Genomic DNA, 22,236 nt, shown 5'->3' on the forward strand with positions numbered 1-22,236 from the left:
AGGATGAGTAGCAATAGCTGTAGAAAACCAGGTTAAGAGAAACACAGAGAAAGCAGGAATACATATAGAGACTCAGAATCAGTTCCTTGGCAGTGGAAGCCAGTACACCTGTGAGGGTTTTCTTTTTTCCTCTTTTTTTTTGGGGGGGCAATGAGGGTTAAGTGACTTGCCCAGGAACACACAGCCAGTAAGTGTCAAGTGTCTGAGGCTGGATTTGAACTCAGGTCCTCCTGAATCCAGGGTTGGTGCTCTATCTACTGGGCCATCTAGCTGCCCCATGAGGATTTTCTAGGGAACAAAATGGTTCCAGAGATAGTGGATAGAAGCAGTGGTATAGGGGCTAGGAGTTATCAGGCCAACCTCGAAGCTACAGAAATACAAATTGGCAGCAATGGATTGAAGTGAATAGAAAATTGGAGGAACTCCTTAATCAAATTTCCGAGATCCAGTGGGGGTTATTCTAAAACTATTGAGGAGTCTTTGATCTATCAGGTCCTGGGGCAGAGTTATCATGTAGAAGATCAGACCAAGATTTGTCCTTCATTTGGACAGTGAAAGTCTAGGAAATGGAGTTGACTCTAACAACCTCACATACTTTTCTCAATTGAATAAACCTCAACTCTAACATTGGGACCATACAGATCCTTGGAGATATGGGGCTCACCACAGAGGTTTGTTTGATTCTCATGAAACTCTGAGTGCTTTTCTTTGGCAGGAGGAACTCAATCCAAAGATAGTAAAAAAAATTAAGATCAGCAAAGGTTAATCTTGACAAGGTAATCTCACACTAGGCTCTTCCTGGGTATACCCACTACATTATGATATCAGGAAGAATGAAGAATACAAAACCAAAATACCTTGAGAAATTTGATGAAGGTGGGGGGGTGGTGATCACATGACAGCTAACAATTTTAAAGGAATATCACAGGAAAACAATAATTTATGGAAATTTTTTTGTTGATTTCCTCCTTTTTGCCTTTCACTCTTGCTGAATGGTTTATGCCATGTTTAGAATATGCTCCAAATCTCTGACTGTTGAAATCTCTATCTATTCTTCAAAATTCAGCTTGGATGCCACCTCCTTTGGGAAGTTCTTCCTGATCATCCTTAGCCGAAAGTGATCTCGACTTCTCTCTAACTCTCATAGCACCTTGATCACAAATATCTTCTGTTTGCTTAATTCTAGTGCCCTCCCTGTGTTAATTACTTTCTATTTATCCTGCTTATGGCTTGTTTGTACCCAGCTGTTTGCACGCCGTCTCCCTTACTGGACTGTGAGCTCTCTGAGACCAGGGACTGTCTTTATTCTTACTTACACTGTGCCTGGTACAAAACAGGTGCTTAATAAACGTCTATTGACTGACTGACAGTAGAATAACTAGATGGATTCTAGACAGGTTGAATAGCTATCCCCAAAAAGCAGCCAATGATAGTTTCATATCAGTTTGGAAGGAAGTCTCTGCTGCTTGGCTGTATGCAGCTGAACACGTTATCAGTGACTGAAAAGCATAAGCAGAATACTCACCAAATGGGCGTGTGATGTGAAGTAGGAGGGTAGCTAGCATAAAACCTCAAAAGCCTGGAACGTTAGGATAAAAAAAAATAAGATAAAATTGGATGGGAGGGATTTGATTCCAAAAAATCAATTTCACAAGAATAAGATGAAACTGGCAGAGCTAGGCATTAGTTTATCTTTAGAAGATCTAAAAATGTAAATATCACCTCGGGTTGCCTTAAGAGAATAGGGGGGCGGGGGCGGCTAGGTGGCGCAGTGGATAGAGCACTGGCCCTGGATTTAGGAGGACCTGAGTTCAAATCCGGCCTCAGACACTTGACACTTACTAACTGTGTGACCCTGGGCAAGTCACTTAACCCTCATTGCCCAGCAAAAAAAAAGAGAGAGAGAGAGAGAGAGAGAGAGAGAGAGAGAGAGAGAGAGAGAGAGAGAGAGAGAGAGAGAGAATAGGAATGTGGAGGTTCTGCTCTATTCTATCCAGGCTGTACTATATCTAGAATACCATGCTCTGCTTTGGGCTCTGTGTTTTAGGCAAGGAATTATCCAGAGCGGGGCAACCAGAATGATCAAGAGTTTTGAGATCCTGCCATCTGAGGATCTGCTTTCAGAACAAGGAATGCTTCAGCTTGAAGAAGACAAGTCTCGGGAGGACAAGACAACTGCCTTCAAATAACTGAAAGACTGTCACATTTAGGATTAGACTTGTTCTTGTTCCTAGAGAACAGAATGAAGAGCAATGCTTTGAAGATGAAAAAAAGGGAGATGTCAGCTTAATGTAAGGGAAGTATGGCTCAGCCAAGAAGTTAGATCTCTTTTCTGAAGAGCAGTCTGGCTCAGTGGGGAGAGGCTTACTGCCTCTGGCCGTCTGGTCATGAATTCTTTGGCTGGGAAGGAAGTGAAGAGCCTGAAAAATGGTCCTCAGTCCTGTGAGAAGGACTTCCATTTCTGTAGATGGGAGCAGCGTGGCAGAAAAGGGAGGCAGAGGATGCCACGAATCACATGGTTTTTAGATTTTCTCTAAACTATAACTTGGCTGTTGTATTTTAAATATGAGATAAAATGACCAACAATTGGTTGTATCGTCAGAGGAGCTAAATCACTGCAGTCGACGTTCTCACTGTAAACAAGACTAGAAGAAAGAAGTTGTAGCAAAATGACTCCCTGGAGACACAAGTGAAGGAGTTGGTCTGGTTGGTTTTGTGGTATGCCCAAAGGCAACGAGAAACACTATTCTATGGGACATTTAGTCATCTTTTAGTTCTCATGGAAAGTATTTTCAAAAAGACCATTATGACAATAATTGGAGGATATGCACCAAAAAAAGTGAAATACTCTAAATAAAATTAGCAAACACTTTTGATGCTCAGTGACTTCAACGCAAAGGTGGGAAATGGGAAGAATAAGAAATATATTGGAAAGCATGAGTTGGTCAGAAAGAAGTGACGAGAGAGGCTAAGGACTTAAAAACTACACAGAAGCCTCAGAACTTTACATCATGAATACTTTTTTCAAGAAAAGAATTGGTAGAATAATGCCAAAAAATGAAACTGATTATATTTTAAAAGACAGGCTAAAACTTGATATCCATATGGAGTCATCTCATATCAATAAAGGCATAGCAGACAGAACACTGAGCCTGGAATCATGAAGACTTGAGTTTAAATGTGCTTCAGACTCTCACTAGCTGTTTGACCTTGGGTAAGTCACTTAATCTCTATCTGCCTCAGTTTCCCCAACTGAAAAACGGGTATAATAATACTTACTTCTCAGGGTTGTTGTAGGGATCAAATGACATAACATTTATAAAGTGCTTAGTACAGTGATTGGCACATAGTAGGTGCTATATAAATACGAGCCATCATGATCACCCTCATCACCATACCAGATTCAGATCTGTGTACAGTTAGACCACTGACTTGTCGGAGCAAAAATCAGAATTAGCTAAAAGCTTGAACAATGAGAAAAAGCTACAGCATAGAAATGAAATGAATCAATCCTGGGTTAAACAAGTTATTTTATTTTATTTTTTTGGTGGGGCAATGAGGGTCACACAGCTAGTAAGTGTCAAGTGTCTGAGGTCGGATTTGAACTCAGGTCCTCCTGAATCCAGGGTCGGTGCTCTATCCGCTGCACCACCTAGCTGCCCCTTAAATTCTTACTGATAATGAAAAATGGGCAATGGATTGCAAAAATGACACCGATACTGATTATTATATAGATGGTTAACTGACATAAAACAACTCCCACAATCAAGAGGATGAAAGAACCTAAAAAGCACGTTAGTCAACAAATACTTGACCTACTTGCAAAACAGAAATGTGTAGAGCTTACCTATTACTGGGAAATTTAGATTAGATGACCCTGAAGGTCTTTCAAGTTTTAAGATTCTATGAAAAAAATGCTGTTTTCAAAACTGAACTCTGGGAAGCTGCACAGTAAATATTTTCTCATCTAGAGTAGCGCCTATTTATACTCACTTTTTTGTTCTTGATTTTTGTTTTAAACAGTTTCCTACTCATGACAAAATATTTCCCCTAATCTTTTAAACAAATAGCCTTATGGAGTACAACCTTCTTAAAGGTTTTTAAAAAAAAATCCAAATAAATAAAGTACGCTGGTCTGCCTTGTCTGAATGCTTATTTGTTCTCCTCAACAACATTAATAAAGTCGGTTAGAACTTGATGGTGTTGACACTTATCTCTACCATGATGACCCCAGGGCACCATGGGTTCCATCATGCTGTCATCATAGAAATAACATATATGCCTATGTTGGTCTCCCATCAGTGTAGGCTTCTTTATTATGAAAACATAAGGTTCAAATCTTTAAAAAAATGTGTTATTCTAAAACTTTACAGTTTGGAAAATTACGGACATGGTCAAATTCTCTTTAGAGGAATCATATGCTCTGTTATCAAAATCCAATAGCAATGCCAGTTTATAAATCCTTTAAGGCAATGATGCCTTTCCCATGAAGAAAAAAATATAGCTATTTAATATTTTCTCCTTGTTTAATATCAAATTGAGTTTTTTGTTTTTGCGGGGCAATGAGGGTTAAGTGACTTGCCCAGGGTCACACAGCTAGTAAGTGTCAAGTGTCTGAGGCCGGATTTGAGCTGGGGTCCTCCTGAATCCAGGGCCGGTGCTTTATCCACTGTGCCACCTAGCTGCCCAATTAAGTGTTAAATAAACTTCTTCAACCTATCTGAAATGACTATCAGTTAGTCAACAAGTATTTATTAAGTGTCTACGCTGTGCTAGGCACTGTAATAAGTGATGCACATACAAAGAGGCCAAAATCAGTCCATGTTCTTAAGGAGAAGACAACATATAATGATTATGTACAAATGAGACATGGGATCAATGGGAGATAATCGGCAGAAAGAAGGCACTAGGATTAAGGGGGATTAGGAAAGGCTCATTATAGAAGATGGGTTTTAGTGGGGCCTTGAAGGAAACCAGGGAAGGCTGGAGGTGGAGATGAGAAGGAAGAGAATTCCAGGCATGGGGGAAGCCAGTGGAAAGGTGTAGAACCAGGAGATGGGGCCCTTAGTCTGTGGTATAGCAAAGAAGCCAGTGTCACTAGATTGCTGCGCATGTGCAAGTGAGAAAGGGGGAAGCCTGGACAGGTCAAAGGAGGAAGACAACGAGAGGCTATTATCGCCTTGAGGTGACAGGGAGCCCCCGGGAGTTTAACAACCAGAGCAGTGACATGGTCAAACTGTCCTTTAAGAAGATGTGCCGAGGACGGACTGGGGGTTGGGGTGGACAGTACACTGTAAGCTCCTTGAGGCCTCTTTTTGTGACCCCAGGTCTTGGCCCAGGGCCTGGCACACAGGAGGCACTCAATACATCAATACTGATTGATGGAGCAGGGAAACCAAGCAGAGGGTATGTGAGCATTCACCAGACACTCCAGCTTCTTGTCTTCTATTTTTATATAAGACAACAAAAAGGCCGATGTCTTGGGCCAGTATGTCGTCAGGATTTAAAGCCTCTGATCTGCATGTTTTCTGTCTGACTTCCCCAGGGAACTTAAGCTTCTGGAGCGCTGGTAAACTATCAAGAAAAGGGAACCAGATTTCTATAGTGAAGCTTGGCCTTCACAAAGAAAGCTGGAAGGCTAAGGATAGGTAACCAAAATAACCAGTCTGCACACTGGCAGATATTTCATTTGGGTTTCAGTGCAGAAGGACCAAACTCATCTTTAACACCCTGCTGAAGGCTGCTGAATAGATTGATCCTCAACAACTACAGGAAGGTATAACAAGGATATGTTCATTTTCCAGGAGGTTCAATTGCTTTGATAAAGAATGAATACTGGAGATTGGTACCTCAGAGTCATGTGCTTTGTGCCTATCTCCCCATGAGAAGACCAAGGATTTCTTTCATGGTTTCCCTTCCCCCCCTTCCCTTCCCTTGCCCCTAAATAAACTACCATATTATTCTAAAAAAAAAATAGAATGAATACTGCTTTTCCATTTGCTGATCTTTGCTGTGGACAGAATAAAGCTGTGTAATAATAAAAAAAACCCTATTCTTATTTTGATTAAAGAATATGAGAAAGAGCATTGGATTTCAAATTAGAAGATGAGAAACTGAATCCTGACTGCTACTCATTCCTTGCACAGTGTGACCCAGGGCAAATGACCCCTCTGGGCCTCAGTTTCTTCAGCTGTAAATTGAGGGGCTTAGGTTAGAAGATCTCTAGGTTTCTAAAGCCCAAGATCCTACATATTACTAAAACGACATCTCTATCCAAGTCTGTCCAATTTAACAGGGGCTCAGTAAACACTTGTTATGTACAAAGGTTTGTGATGAAGTCACTAGGGCTAGAAGAAGGACTGGAGGCATTTTATTGATATAGGGAACTCTTGGATGGGGAAATTCCATCAACCAATGCAGGTCAGCACCTTTTTTGCAATTTATAATCTTAGAGTTTCCTAGAGCACTAAGGGGTTAAGTGACTTGCTCAGGGTCACATGACCAGTAAGTATTAGTCACAAATGGAACTCAAACCCGGGTGTTTCCTACCTTTCTGTCCACTACCTCATGCTTCCTCTGAGAGAAAAATTAAAGTTGCTCAATCGGCCAGTCAATAAACAACCATCAATCAATAAGAATTTATTAAACACTTGCTATGTGCCAGGTATTGTGGTTGGTATCTGGGATACAGGTAAAAATGAAACAATCTTTACCCACAATGAGCTTACACTCATTTAATAGGAATTTAATTGCAATAAGTGCAATTAAAAATATCTACAGCACAAACACAAAATATTAAATACAAAGAGATACAAAGTAGTTAAATACAAGGTAATCTGGGAGAGAGGGCAACAGTAATTGGAGATGACCAGGAAAGGCTTCCTCCATGCATAAGATGGTGACCCTGCTTGCTGTCTTACAGGAGGAGAGGAGGGGAGAGCTCATTCTGGGCATGGAGAACCCTCAGGTGATTTGGGAACTAAGTAAATGTTGTATAGGTATGTACTACACAGTCGGTTCTGTCCTATAAAACATTTCTTTCAAAATGTTCTGCTTTGCTTAAATGAGGGAACTTTTCTACATAAAAACCATCAAGCATCTTTGTATCAATAGTCTACACCTGGGGTAGGCTGACAGTATATGCGATATTCCACACCCAACTCCCCCACTTTTACATAGAGGGAAGGGAGTTGCTAAATGATTCTTAAGACAATGACACACTGACATCCATACATCAGTTTAATTTTATGTTATGCAAGTAAGTATATGTTGTAACTAGATGGTACTAAAATGACTAATATAGACATTTGTCAAGGCAAGTGGTATTTTATGCTTTATGTGGGTGAGGCAATTATTGTCTCATAACAATTTACATTGTAAGTTATTTCTATGTCACAAATCCACATTGTAAATGGGAGGGAGTTCCCCCACACTGAAGTATTTAGCTATATATTTTGAGACAGTTATATTAGAAACCCGCATTTCAGAATTTCTAGTAAGCACACAATTTTTTTCTTGGAGAAAAACAGGGATTAAGGGTCAGGAATTTTGAAGGAGGAGAAAAGAACTGATAGAACTGCTTAACAGTGTTTATAGCTACCAGAGCGTCAGGAAAAATATACATTAACCATACCAGCATAAATCTTCCTTTTGCCAAGACCATTCAGACGTCCAGCCTGATTTTTAGCAATCCTCTAGGATCTACTGTGACTCTACAGTGAATTCTGGGACAAGACTAAGCTATGGATGATCATTAAAATGTAATCTGTTAAAATGATGTCAATATTTTCTCTGAAAAAAATTCTACCAGCTGTTCAGTGGTTGTTAAGTGGTAACTAATCATCTAGTAGACTTATAAGAAATCAAGAGATGCTAGGGTGTGGACCTGGGAATGAGGTTGGCAAACTAAGCAAGATATAGTCATCATTCAGTCTTGGGCTGTCCATCTTTCGTTTCCTTCACAGCCCCGAATTGATGAATGCTAAGTGTAAGTCTCTGCTTCTTCGCTATGAAGTGAGGCCAGTGGTGGAGAGGTTTACATGTTCATTACATTTTATGACTTCATTTATGAAAGGAATAAGTCTAAAAGGTGACTATTTCCTGTTAGTTCCCAATAGGCTGGTATCCTTTACAGAGAACTCTGTAGGAGTCTAAAAGGGAAGTATCCAACACCCTAATGCTAGTCAGGGCATATGACCTGGGCTAATGGCGAAGATTAATGTTGTTGTTTGTCTCATTGTAGCCGTGTCCAATTTTCTGTGACCCCATTTGGGTTTTCTTGGCAAAGATACTGGAGTGGTCGGCCACTTCATTTTCTAGCTCATCTGATGAGGAAACTGAAGGCTTAAGTGGCTTAAGTGACGTGGCCACACAGGTAGTGAGTGACAGGCCAGATTTGAACTCAGGCCCAGCACTCTATCCACTGTGTCGCCTAGCTGTCCTGAAGATTAGTAGAGGTGTCTAACCCCCCCACCCCCCAAGGGCTAGGAACTTAAAGCTCTTCTCAGCGATGTCAAGGAACATATTAGGGTGATTAGAGAAGTCTGGTGAAGGTGGGGCCAAAACATTCTTGTTTAAAGGGAGCCATCCTACCTTGTTCTAAATATCCTAGCGCCATCTGACTTCTTAATCAACCTGAATTTCTTTAAAATGATTTTGTGGAGCTGTTTAGGCTTTTCAAAACCTTATTAACAGAAGTCCAGGGGTCCAAAAGCAAGTCGCTACTGTAATGCTCATCCTGCCCAGACAGTTTATCTCCCTTCCTCTATTGTTAGATACAGGATTCTTTGTACTACCTTGGTTAAAAGGATGGGTTTTTCTTCTATTTTCATGTATTAATGGGTAGTCTGAGTCCATTTCTCTTCTCAGCCTCACACTGACTTAATGAGGTAGCGTTTCCCCTCATCTCTAGGGCCTAGAAGCGCTGACATTTGTTTCTAAGCTAAAGAAGTAAATTCAGTTTCAATGCTCTTACTAGTCCTAAAAAAACAAACAGTTTCTCTGGAATCCGCAGGAGTGGCTTCTTGGCTATGGAAGCCAGTAGTTGATCGGCTGCTTCCCAACAGTCGACTCAGTGTAAGACTAAATAAAGAGGAAGTGAGAATAAACAGGGATGATTTAATTGCCCACAGGAATAAATCTATTGGTTAGATCCGGTTCAGAACTCTGTTTATTCTGGTCTGCTCTCATTATCAACACAATCTTTGACCAGTAACTGAAAGTACACATTTCTTGATCACAACATAAAGTACTTAGTGGGAGAATAAAATAGAAAAAAAGGGCCCTGGCAAAGTTGGGGGTTCCCTTCTCTATTTGGGAGTAGGTTAGTTAACTCTCCACAGGGTCCCAAACACAGGTTACTACTAATAAACAAGTCAGATTTTACTTCTTTTTCTAACTTAGTTCACTAATGGCTGCATGGTCAGGAAGGAAGACTAGATCTGAATCATTTTAAGTTAATGCTCTCTCTCACTACCTCTAAGGAAAAAAGAAAAAAAGGCACCCCAAACAGTTCTCTGATAGTCTTAATTCTTTGTATACTAACACCATAACTAAGCATGAAGGAGCATGGTTTGATGCCATGCCTCCTCCCCACTGCCCACTGCAACCACATAACTCTAACCAGGTTGCTTGGAAGAATTCCTCTTTCTGGGCCAAGATGTGCTGGCAAGAGAGAACCTTAGAGCTGGGGTAAGGGTGGAGCTCCTCATCTATTTATTTTTCTGGCATTGCAACAGATGGTGGACAGCCCACATCCACTACCTATTATGTATATGATTAATTCCTGTATGTAAACATAGGATTATGCTCATGATTTCTTAGACACAGACTTCTAGAAATTAAAGTGACCTCAGAGATCATCATTTTCGAATGGGTTTTGAGATGTCACGTCATCTACATCTTATTATATTTTTATTTGGTTTGTTAACCATTTCCTAACCATTTGATTCTGGTTCAGGCCCCACTCAGGAGTGTTGGAAGGACTCCCTTACGAGTATTCCCATGTAGATCTGGCCACACTGTCGGTGGGATCTCTCTATGCTCACGCCTATGCAGGGAATTTCAGCATTAACCAGAGAAGCCTGTGACGGGCCAGGAGGCGGGGGGACCTGGACTGTGGTTCTGGCTCTGGCGCTCATGAGCCATGGGAGCTTGGGAAAGTCATCCAAGCTTTTTCTGGGTCTCAGTTTCCTCATCTGACTGCCCCAACAACAGCAAACCAATCAATGAATCAATAAACAAATACAAGTGATCATTATCAGATGCTTCTTATAATAATGATGGGTGAGAGGGGATTAGAAAACCAAAGCAGAAGAAGGGGTGAACAGTGATGGAAGAAGACGAACTTTTCAGACCTAACAATTCTGCCTGAGCTTGGAGCCCTTTGTCTTTCACTGGGCAGAGACAAAGAAATGTTGTGAGGAAGCATTCTCGGCACATATGGCTTCGAAGGCTCATCAAACGAGATCACATGTACAGAATGTGGCGAAGCTTAAAGCATTATGTAAATGCTATTTTTTATAGCTTGGCTTGCATGATTTAGAGAGGTTGTTGTTCACGTGTTTAATCTAATTACAAAGAAACTTCACTCTGAGAGGACTTGTTAATGCTGTCTTTGGGGATTCTGGTTTTATTGCTGCTTTATGTGTACATACTTACACTAATGTGGATATGTGAATTCACACGCATATATAATAGCCAAAGAGGCATACACACTTGATGTAAATGTACACCTACGACACTCTCAGTTTTGCTGTTAGACTCACAGTCAGTCTACCTCCCATTGACGTCTCTTTGGCTGAGCGATGACTCTGTGCCGTGCACGCCCAGCCACCCCCTGGGTCCCGTGAGGATGACATCAGCCTCCTGTCCTTCATTGTTAAAAATGATAACAGCCAACCTTTCTATAGCATTTACTTACTATATGCAGGACACACAGCTGGGCCCCTTCACATGAGCTCCCTGCCAGGATAAGTGAATCTCAAATCCTTTTTTCATCTAGATGGACGTAGAAGTACTAGGGACTCTTCTGCTCCCCAGGGCATGGCTCTTACTTGGTCCACAATAGGGCTCACACACATCTACACATATCACTTTTATCAGGGCAGGGGTTGAGTGTTTACCTTCTTTATCGATTCTTAGAGAGGGCATGGCAACACTTTGCACACAGTGGAAGCTAGATAAATATTTGCTATTTATTTATGCATTATAACTACAGAGATGGCAGTTCTAAATGGAAAACCCGTATCTTCTCCATGTCTTTCATACAGCTCAGAGAGGTGAGTCCCATGTCAATTGATGGTGCTATGGAAATAATAATCTCTTCCAAAATATTACACTGACAGTATTATTATGTACTTCTTTTTTTCTTTTTTTGCAGGGCAATGAGGGTTAAGTGACTTGCCCAGGGTCACACAGCTAGTAAGTGTCAAGTGTCTTAGGCCGGATTTCCGATGCTTTATCCACTGTGCCATCTAGCTGCCCCCATTATTAGGTACTTCTAATAATAATTCACATTTCTTCACTGCTTTAATATTTTCAGGGCACTTTCCTTAAACTTAAAACAACTCCTTGAGGTAGGTTACATAAATATATTATTATCCCTATTTTATAGATTTGGGAACTGAGGGTCAGAGAAAAGGTGATGTGTTTAGGGTCACACAGAGTTAAATATGTACCACAGTGTAATGGAAAGAATGAGGAGTGTGAAGACAAGGGATCTGAGTTCAAATCCTACCTGTAAGACCTTGAGCAAGGCATTTTGCCTTTCTGGGCCTCACTTTCCTAGTTTCATTTATAAAATGAGAGGGTTGGACTAGATAAATGAATGAAAAAGCATTGGTTATACCCATATTATGTATTAAACACTGCTACATATTGTTTTGTTGACCAAAGCCTATAAAGTCTTTTAGGCATAAGTCTTTTTAAAAGAGCTGGCTAGGGGCCGCTAGGTGGTGCAGTGGATAAAGCACCGACCCTGGATTCAGGAGGACATGAGTTCAAATCTGGCCTCAGGCACTTGACATACACTTAACCCCAATTGCCTCACCAAAAAGAAAAAGAAAAAAGAAAAAAAAAGAGCTGGATAAATAAATGTTAATTGACTATGAATAAGACAAAGTAAGTATACTAAAATTAAGAGATCTTTTAATTTGTAGACTTAGAGTTGGCAAGCTTTTTATGTTAACTAGGATTGTGGGAGCATAACTTGGAAATAGAGCTCAAATTTAAAAACGAGAATTCCCCCAAAAGGAGGTATTTCTTTTGGCCCTGATTATTTGGGCAAAATTCCCACGTAAAACATTTTTTATTTTAAGGCTTGGGCATTTTTCCTTTTGTTTTTATAAATTTTGTCCCTGTTGGGTCCTCTGGTTAGTTCTTTATTTTTCCTTACTTTGTGTTTTTACAAATAAACTTTAGAAAAAGAATTATTACTTTCTATGTCTCTTATGAAATAAAACACTTATATCATTGTAGTTATCAATGGATACCATATTATCTTCTTGCTTTTTAGAATGAGGGATATGATAATACTTATTCACCCTCTCCTCCTTTAATAACAAGACCTGGTGGGGGCAGCTAGGTGGTGTAGTGGATAAGGCACCGGCCCTGGATTCAGGAGGACCTGAGTTCAAATTTGGCCTCAGACACTTGACACTTACTAGCTGTGTGACCCTGGGCAAGTCACTTAACCCTCATTGACCCACTCCAAAAAAAAAAAAAAAGACCTGGAAAAGGCACTAGGCAGGGTCCCATGAGAATGAAACCATCTGGTTGTTAATGAAAAGTTCTTTTCAATTTAAAATCAGTTTTTGCCTTAAAAATAAGGCACTCCCAATGGCCACTGGATCTGGCCTAATTTAGAGGAGTGATTTTTGCCCTCTCCCGTCAGAGGGCACTGGGGAGCAGGCCTCAGAGAGCCTAAAATGGGGGATAGTAATTTTCACTGCACCTTAATGTGATTCCAGTCAATTCACCAAACATTTATGAAGTTCCTATAATGTGCGAGGCAGGGCGACTACAGAGCCCAAAGCATCGGTCCTTGTTCTGCAGGAACGGTCTGACAAGACTGGGAGAAATGAGAAGAGCACAGGAGGACACCCTGGGCCGGGCAGCCGGCCATCGGCTGCTCCCTCTCCGGCTGGCTCCCTTTCAGACCTGGTCCTGCAGGTTCTTTGTCCCAACACATGCACACCCACATGGACTTAATTCATCTCTAAGCTTACCCGCCATGACTACCTGTTTTAAGTAATGTCACATAAATTACATGGATCTCTATGGATTCTTCTCTTTTCAAAACTATCTCTTTTTTGGATTTAAGCTAACAACTCGGCAGAAACTATAACTGCTCTTAAAAGACTTTAGCCTTTTTAGGAGAAAAAGTGATGACTGGTAGATCTTGCAGTAGTTACGATCCACAGTGCATTGTTTAGCCAAATCTTTTCTATTCTTTAAATGACACAATGGCAATTTGTAAGTAACCTTTCTTTTTCATTTCACTAACTAAATTCCGTTTATATTTTGGTTCAGTTTGTAGCCTTCTTATTAATTAAAAATTAATCTTCTAAGTCAGGGGCCAGGGCCACATCTGGGGCCTGTTTTTGTGTGGCTAGGTTGTTAAGAACAGTGTTTATGTTTTAAAATACAATTAAGCTTTATTTTGAAATGGGAAAACTACTCCTAGCTCTCTCTCCCTCACTTCGGCCTGGACTTGGCTTGCTCTTGTTCTAAGTGGTCATTTCCGGGATAGTTCTTCCTTCAATATCCTCTCTTAACTCTTTCTTTGTCCTCTTATTTGAGCCTCATTTTCTTGTTCTACTTTTCATACCTATGCTCTCATCTGATAACGTTTTTAAAGAGGCAGAATGGCACAGTGGGTAGAGGGTGAGGCTTGGAGCCAGGAAGACCTGGGTTCAAGCCCTGCCTCTGTGTGATCTGAGGTAAGTTACAGGTAACCTCTCAATGCCTTTGGCAACTCTCCAGGAGGTGAGGTCACCCCCAGAGACAGTACCGACTGTACCGGTAGAGGGAGTTTCCTACAGAAGCAAACTCAGAGGCTCTGATCTCATTCTTATCCTGTCACTCACATTACTCATCACCCAGTCTGCAGCCCAGCCAAGGAGCGCTAAAGGAGCAAGGCCCCGGCGGGGCAGCAGGAGGCAGAACCCCCCTCTCACCACCTTGACCACCACCTCCCTTCAGACCCTGGAGAAAACACATCAAGACTTTGAACCCCAAAGCCTTGAGAACAGCCCTGCTTTCAGCCTCACACCCTCAGCCATCACCTTGGGAAGGAACCCTGTGGAGAGGAAGCCTAGCAGCCACCACCAACTGTGGCTACAGCCACAGCCACTGAAGATCACCAGAGGAAAGTCCTCGGCACTGTCAGGTTAACATCAGAAATGAATAGGATCCTACCAGTGCACATCACATTAAAGAAGAGGCATCAGTCTCTGTTTAACCTCTGAGCCTTAAAGACTACAGGACACTTTCATTTGACATGTATGAAACCTTCCATGGGGACTGTCTGACTTTTATTTGTAGCCCCAGGTTTCCTCCCCTCCCCTCCCTCCCTCCCTCCCTCCCTTCCTTCCTTCCTTCCTTCCTTCCTTCCTTCCTTCCTTCCTTCCTTCCTTCCTTCCTTCCTTCCTTCCTTCCTTCCTTCCTTCCTTCCTTCCTTCCTCCCTCCCTCCCTCCCTCCCTTCCTTCCTTCCTTCCTCATTCTTCTCTCCCTCCCTTCCTTCCTTCCTATAATCTAAGACATTTTAGTTCCCCCTAGACTAAAATAGTGAGCAGTGAAAGGCATCTTCTCTCCCTTCCCCAGGAGTCACTCACATTTGCAGGCATCTGGAGCAGAGAAGGGTCTCCGCAGGTCCCGGTAGAAGCCTGGCTTGCACCTCTGGCAGTGCTGGCCTTCGGTGTTGTGCTGACAGTTGTCACACACTCCTCCGCTCCGATTTCCTGATGCTCGCCATACATCCTTGTCAAAGTGACATGTGTCAGCATGGCCATTGCACTTGCAGGCTGGCAAAGAGGAGAGAAGGAAAGAACCTGGTTACAATTGAGTCAGAAATGTCCCTTGCGATAGGGCTTTTTCGAGACTCGGAGCAGTAAGGGGGAGTCAGGGTAAACTGGGTGCCTGTTTTTAAAACATGGACATTTCAAGACCTTTTTCTGTTCTAGGGAAAATGAGAAAGATAAAGCTTGTTTTTTAAGCAAAGAACTGTGGGATGCCACAAATTCCCAGGGAGGAGAGTTTTATTAGAGAAGTTACTACAGACCCAAACGTCTCACTTTTCTGCAATGAGGGTGAAGCTGCAAAACACCCACAGTGATCCTGGCTTGTTTCTGGGCATCCCTGGCCCCATTCAGATGGTTCTGATTGCTTTAATGAATAACCAGTTTATTCAGCTGATAGCTTGAAAACTAGTGGAACAAGACCATTTATGAAAGAGACACTGACCTACTGATTTCTCCCTCCTCAAATGTTCATTTGGCCCTCTCTCAGGATCTCTCCTTTGTCTACATATTACATGCATGTGTAAGCATGTCCTCTCCCCCAGATTAGACCATAAATTCCATGAGGGCAGGAGCCCTGTTTCATCCAGGTATCCTAGCCCAATGCCCTGAATATAGGGGCTTAATAGGTGCTTGTTGATTTTGGATCAGTCTCACTCAGGAGTTACTCCCAAAACTTCTGGTCAAAGTGCTGATTGTTCTTGGAATTCCAAGAACAGACTGTTCTTGGAATACTGTCTCTGAGGTGTAGCTGAACTAGAGAGTATGAAGTTAGGGTAGAGAAATCAAATTCCTTCAGAAATCACAAGTGCCCATTTTAAGCCAGTTACCATATCTCTCCAGTACTAATCATCCTAGAAATATTTCATAGATTATCCTATAACAGATTCAAGAAGCATGCTCTCTTTTCTTTTTCTTAGTGAACTTAAATGAGCAACTGGTTTCTACAGAAAGGACCAGTATGGAACCCCAGGAAATTGGGAAAAATTCTGTGATTTAGAATAAAAATATAAACTTTCCCCCTAATTGCAATTCTACCTTAAAATATTCTTGTTACTGTTTTTTCAGTGCTTTCTTGAGATATATATGTATATGTGTGTGTGTGTATATATGTATATATGTATGTACACACACACACACACACACTCTTGGCCAGATTCTTAATTTTTAAAACCATTAAAACCATGATAAGGAACATATATAGAGACCATGATGATTTCAGATATATACTTGGGAACCATTAACATTTCTTATAAACAAAAATAAGAGTCATATCCCTAATGGATTCCTGGAAAGGAAGGGCTCACAATACCTAGCTTTAAATCTTATAGACACTAGGAAAATCTAAGTTTCTGTCAATACCAGGACTTGGTGGCCAGTGCCTGGGACTCTGAGAAAAGATGGATCTGCCAAAATAAGGTGAGTGCTCCTGGCAGTGAACACCAGGAGAGAGTCTAAGCAAACGGTAGGGGAATATGACAATAAGAGGCCGTGATGAAAGTAGACAGATGAATGGCATGGGGAGAGAGCAACTCCTGGTAAGAGGAGACTACCTTGCAAGCAGGTTGAATATGGCATTAGCACATCCAGATGGAAGGCAGTGAGTCGTAGGGAGCAGGGAGATCTAGCAGCAGGAAACAAGGAGCTAGCCCAAGGGACTGGGGGGCAGGGCTTTAGTACCTAGTGAGAATAAAGCCTCAGGGTTGTAGGACAAGGCAGAAAAAGAAATACAAGAATAGTGGAACAAGCCAGGACTCTGTTATTAGTACTGGGCTAACAAGGTGGGGGACTTGGTCACAATGAACCATTGTGAGAGCCAGGGTACAGAGTGAGCGAGAGTAGAAGCAGTAGGGACAGTTAGATTTTTGTCTTTGTCCCACATGCCTGCTACAGTGCTCGGCACAGAACAGGCATTTATTAAATGCTTGACGAACGAATCCTGGATTTCTCTCCTACAGGATAAACCCGTGAAGGTCAGGCCGCCTGCACAGGTATCTCTGATTCTGGATGTTAATTCCATTCCCTAGAGAGAAATTAGCAGCGCCTATAGAGGAAGCACTAAGGAATCATGATTGTGGCCATGCAGCTCATAGTCAGGGCCCAGAAGGAAAGCTTTATTAGAGACGTGCGCATCCGCCGCTGGCAAACTGCCTGGGCGCTCTGTAATCATCTTGTTTGGGCTCTGTGGGCTGCTCATCCACGACCTTGATCAGGAGTTCCCTTAACAAAATAACAAAATAAAAATAGAGAGATTTCCCCCGAGGGGAAATGTATAGGATAGTTTTAAAAGAACAGTCGTCTGTTTAGGTCAGAAAAACTGGAGGTGAAGCTGCAGAAGTGCAGCAAGCAAACGGTTGGAGCTATCACGTTCCACCCCCCCTCCCCTCAGCTGGCTTCCTCATCCACCTTCTCAGCTGTCCCTGGGGAGGTGTGCTCTCGCTCCTGGCTGCCTGGGAGACCATAGCACAGGTTATTATTTGGAATTGGGCTATCACCCAAAGTACCCTGGATGAGATCTTTTCTTCTTTTTCTGGGACACTGCAGTCGTTCAGCACTAGTTACTTCATGGATCTAGCCAGCCTGTTTTACAAAGGCAATCGATTAATTCCAGAAGTATTAAATAAGAGGCTTTTAAGTGTCTGCACTGTGCCAGGGCTGAGGATATAAATGCAATGAAACAATCCCTGTTCTTTAGAAGTTTGCTTTCTCATGGGGGGAAACAAGTACAAAAGAACTATAAACAATACATTCAAAAATAACACACACAAATAGAAATTCATGAAAGAGACAATGGACAGAGAACTCTCTTCAAAGCCAGGAATATTCAGGTTCAAGACCTGCCTCTAGAACACAGTTCCCTATACTAGAGAAACTATAGGTTTTATCTCTATATGTATTCTTTTTTGGGGGGGAGCAGCAATGAGGGTTAAGTGACTTGCCTAGGGTCATAAAGTTAGTAAGTGTCAAGTGTCTGAAGCTGGATTTGAACTCAGGTCCTCCTGACTCCAGAGCCAGTGCTCTAACCACTGCGCCACCTAGCTGCCCCTCGATCTGTATTCTTAAGGACAAACTAGGGAGGACAGCAGCAGTCAGGGAGGGGCGAGGAAAATCTTCATTAGTGAACTGGAGGAAACCAGGAGTTCTAGGGGGCAGAAGGGAAAGCACCCAAGTATGGGGGGAGCCAGCAGACAAGGACAGAGATGGGAAATGGAGCAGCTCTTGTGAGGAGCAGAGGGCCCGCTTGGCTGGACTGGGGAGGGATGTGCAGTGGGGCTGGAAACACGGTTTGGGGCCTGGTTCTGAAGGGCCTAAAAACCCAAATAAAGGGGTTTATTCTGTAGCCCTGATGTGATAGGGAACCACTGGGGTTTACTGAATAAGGGGAAAATCACTTTAGCATCAGTGAAGAATGGACTGGGAGGAGAGCAGGGATACCAACAGACACTCAGAGATGAATTAGGATAAATCAGCAGAAATCCATATGACAAGTGACGAGGACCTGTGTGAGCAGAGAGAAGGCTAAGGTGGCAGAGATGTGAAAATAGAAATGGATGAGAGCTGTGGAGTGAGGGGGACAGAGGAGACAGGGATGATGTGGAAGTTCTGAACCTGGGGTGCTGGAAGAATGCTGGGGTCCTTGAAAAAACCAGGGATGTTTGGAAGAGGATTATGTTGGGGCAAGAAAGAGCATCTTTTCTGTCCTGGGAGTCTTGAGTTTGAGATGTTTCCAAGACATCCAGTTTGATTGGTCCTACAGGTAACTGTCGAAGTGGGATTGAAGCTCGGGGAGAGACTGGGACGTAGAGATCTGGGAGTTACCGGCATAGAGAGAGAATTCAACCTAAGGGAACTGAGGAGGTCCCCAAGAGAGGAAGGGTGGAGAGAGAAGAGAGGACCCGGGCCACACCCTTGGGGCAACACCTTGGGCATACTTGGAGACAATGGGGAAGGGATGAGGCTGAAAATGAGAGAAAGAGCATGACTGAAGTTGCAGTTTGCTAGAGAAGAGAGGAGTGGATAAGATCATTGGGGCCTAATTGCTAGAGACGCTGGAGGAGGAGGAGAGAGTGCAGGATGATGTCAAGGGGCTGGAGAGCAGATGTCAATGGAGAGCTGACTTGGTGAATCAGAGGGTTCAGATTTGGAAGGGGGAATGTCAAGTGAAAATAGAGATAATTCCATAAGAAAGTACAGAGGGGTGAAAGGATTGACAACTTTGATGAGAGTGAAAAACAGGTTTAGAAGGGCTGAGGCACAGGGAGAGATGGCAGGATGGGAGGTTATGGTCACATAAAGGAATGTCAGAGTTTTTGACTGAGGGAGTGGAGCGCTTCTGGGCTAATGGAGGTAGAAGCATTCCTCTGGGGGGCTAAGGTAGGGTGGAGGAGCCGGTCATGGATAAGTAGTGGACTCCTGCAGAGGATTCCTGGCAGCTTTGCCAACAGTGCCAGTTTTCAATGGTTGATGCTGGGGCAGGGGTAGTGTGTGTGTGTGTGTGTGTGTGTGTGTGTGTGTGTGTGCGCGCGCGCGCGCACACTCAAGGACGCACGCCATGGACTATGTCCGAATCATCTGTTCTCTCCCACCCTGCTGCCTCTGAAGATTTGGGAGATAAGTGTCCCCAGAAGAGTCTGCAGCACAAAGGAGGCTTTTGCATGTCTGGGATTTGTCACTTACTTACTTCTGCATTCGTTCGGGGCCCCCGTCTTGCCGTTTGCAGCCTGCCAGGGCCGGTCGTTGTAGAGGGGGGCACAGCGCTGGCAGTGGGAGCCTGCGGTGTTGTGCTTACACGTACACTTTCCATGCACCTACAACAAAAATAAACCAGAGCCATGATTGCAGAGGGTGCCGAGGAAGAGAGGGCTGCCCATAATCTAGGCCACGGTGTCTGGCTCTCCCCTCTTGATGTTTATTTGCTTTGAAGGATTAATTGCAATCCCAGCAGATCCTGTGTTCAGTGTATCTGGGGATTTTTGAAGATTGAATAACACTTTTTTTCTTCTGATTGTTGGATGTGCGGTCCTAACTTGCACGTCGCAAACATAGCCATTGTTCAGGGCATACTGAAGGCATCCTGAGGCAAATTAGCCCACGGATCTGTAATCAAACCAACCAAAAATATTTACTGAGCATCGACTATGGGAAAGGTACTAGGCTTGAGTGATACAAAGAAATACTCGTTTTTGTTACTGCTAGAGAAGTACTAGGGGAAGTTTGACGAGGCTGGGATGGCCAAAGATGGTTGGCAGAAGTGGACGTGAAAAGCTAGAATTTCCAAAGGCAGAGAAGCGAGGCGGAGGCATCACAAGGGAGGGGATTGTAGGAACAAAGTAAGAGTATGAGGAAACAGAAATCATCTTTATGGAGAGCAGTCATTTTTTAAGTATGTCTGAAATGCTTTGAATAGACAGGAATAATCTCCTAAGATCAAGCACTGATGAGAGGCAAACAAACAAAACATTAGCATCTATATATTGCTTTAAGATTTGCAAAGCACTTTCCCCATGCTATTCCATATGATCCTCACAACAACCCTAGGAGGTAGGGGCTCTTATTATCCCCATTTTATAGACGAGGAAACTGAGGCTGCAAGAGGGGCAGTGACTTGCCCAGGGTCATCCAGCTAAGTGTCAGCTCTTCCTGACCCTAAGTCTAAGAGCACTCTATATACTGACCCACCTTGCTGTCCTCAAATTCAAAAACAGATGAAAGGGTCTCAAGATGAGAGAGGATCCTAGGGATTCAGTCTGGAAACTGATCTCCCAAAATAATGACATCTCGCTCTCACTGATTCATGATCCAAAAGGATTATTTCTTTTCTTAAGAGTTTCCTTTCTATTGGTTCCTCTTTCATGAAATAAGTGGTCCTTACACTTAAAATGCTAAGTTATATTTGTAATCACTATTAGCCCAAAGAACCATACAGTTATAATATGCTCTCTAGAGTTCGAAAAGATTATAATACAGAAATCTGGGGCCTTACAGATTGTATGTGGAAAAACCTGCTAGGCTCAAGAATGACCCTGATCTGAGGATCACTGACTGAAATGTGTACAGTATGTAGAGCAAAGTTTTTTCCTGGTATTTTTAGAATAAGAGGAAACAGAGTCATCACTCTGAGATGAGAGCATGGTGGGGTGGGATGGGCACTGGATACAGAGATGGAGAGCCTAGTGCTGTCAGTTACTGGCAGCCTGGCCTTGGGCAGCTCACTCTGCTCATCTGACAAATGTGAATGCTATTTGCAATACTTATACCTGCCCAGGTTGGAGTGAAGAAAGTGCTTTGTAAGTATTCATCATATGGCTGGTTAAAGCTAGTTTCTATTGAGCTAATGGTGTTGTGTGATGCAGGGCTGCTCTGGCTGCTTTTCGTTAGAAAAGTGCTCTGTCCGCAGCAAGCACTTAATTTTTTAAAATAAATTTGCGATGAACAGCCCCTTTACCTCTTAAGGGACAGAAAAATGTTTTTCTTTTCTTTTGTTTTGGTAGAATGGGAGAAATGTCGGCTGAGGTTGAACAATAATATAACTCCACACGATCATGATGCTGCAAAAGTCTCAAGTATATTTTGGAGATGCTCCACTACCATCACTGCCGTGTTTGGCCACCAACTGAGCAGCTGGGTAGCACACTGAAAAGAACTAATCAAAAATCTTAGCCTTTTGGACCCGTTCCCTAATGCTGAGCATCCCTCAAGGCTCTGTCCCGGCTCCTCTTCTTTTCTCTCTCTAGCCTATTTCCCTTGGTGACCTCTTGAGCTCCCATGGATTCAATCATTCTCAGATCTCCTTATTCAACCCCAACTTCTCTCCTAAGGCTGCTAGCTGGCATAGTGGGTAGAGCGCTGGGCCTGGAGTCAGGAAGACCTGAGTTCAAATCCAGCCTCAAACATTTACTAGTGGTATGACCTTGGGCAAGTCACTTAACCTCTGTTTCTTAATCCACTGGAAAGGAAATGACAAACCACTCCAGTATCTTTGCCAAGAAAACCTCACAGACAGCATGGTCTATGGGGTCATGAAGAGTCAGATGTGACTTACTGACAACAAATAACCTCTCTCCTAGCCTTCAGTTTTGCACCTCCAACTACCTAGTGCACATCTTGAACTAGATGCCCCATAAGCATCTTAAACCCAACATGTTCAAAACTGAACCTATTATCTTTCCCCTTGACTCTCTTTTTCCTAACATTTGTATTATTACAGAGGGCATCCAC

At 42.7% G+C, this 22,236-nt stretch overlaps 1 protein-coding gene across 3 annotated transcripts in view; it reads right to left on the reverse strand.

Moving 5' to 3' along the window:
• NTN4 (netrin 4) overlaps positions 1-22,236 on the reverse strand; it is a 243,612-nt gene that overhangs the window by 33,952 nt on the left and 187,424 nt on the right. For all 3 annotated transcript variants that reach the window (XM_043968630.1, XM_043968629.1, XM_043968628.1), the window contains 2 exons: positions 19,700-19,826; positions 14,836-15,024 (listed from right to left, as the gene is read on the reverse strand). In XM_043968630.1, the coding sequence (XP_043824565.1) occupies positions 14,836-15,024; positions 19,700-19,826 (316 nt within the window). The remainder of the gene's footprint in view (positions 1-14,835; positions 15,025-19,699; positions 19,827-22,236) is intronic.

This window comes from Dromiciops gliroides, chromosome 5 (assembly GCF_019393635.1).
Source record: "Dromiciops gliroides isolate mDroGli1 chromosome 5, mDroGli1.pri, whole genome shotgun sequence".
Lineage (NCBI taxonomy): Eukaryota > Metazoa > Chordata > Mammalia > Microbiotheria > Microbiotheriidae > Dromiciops > Dromiciops gliroides.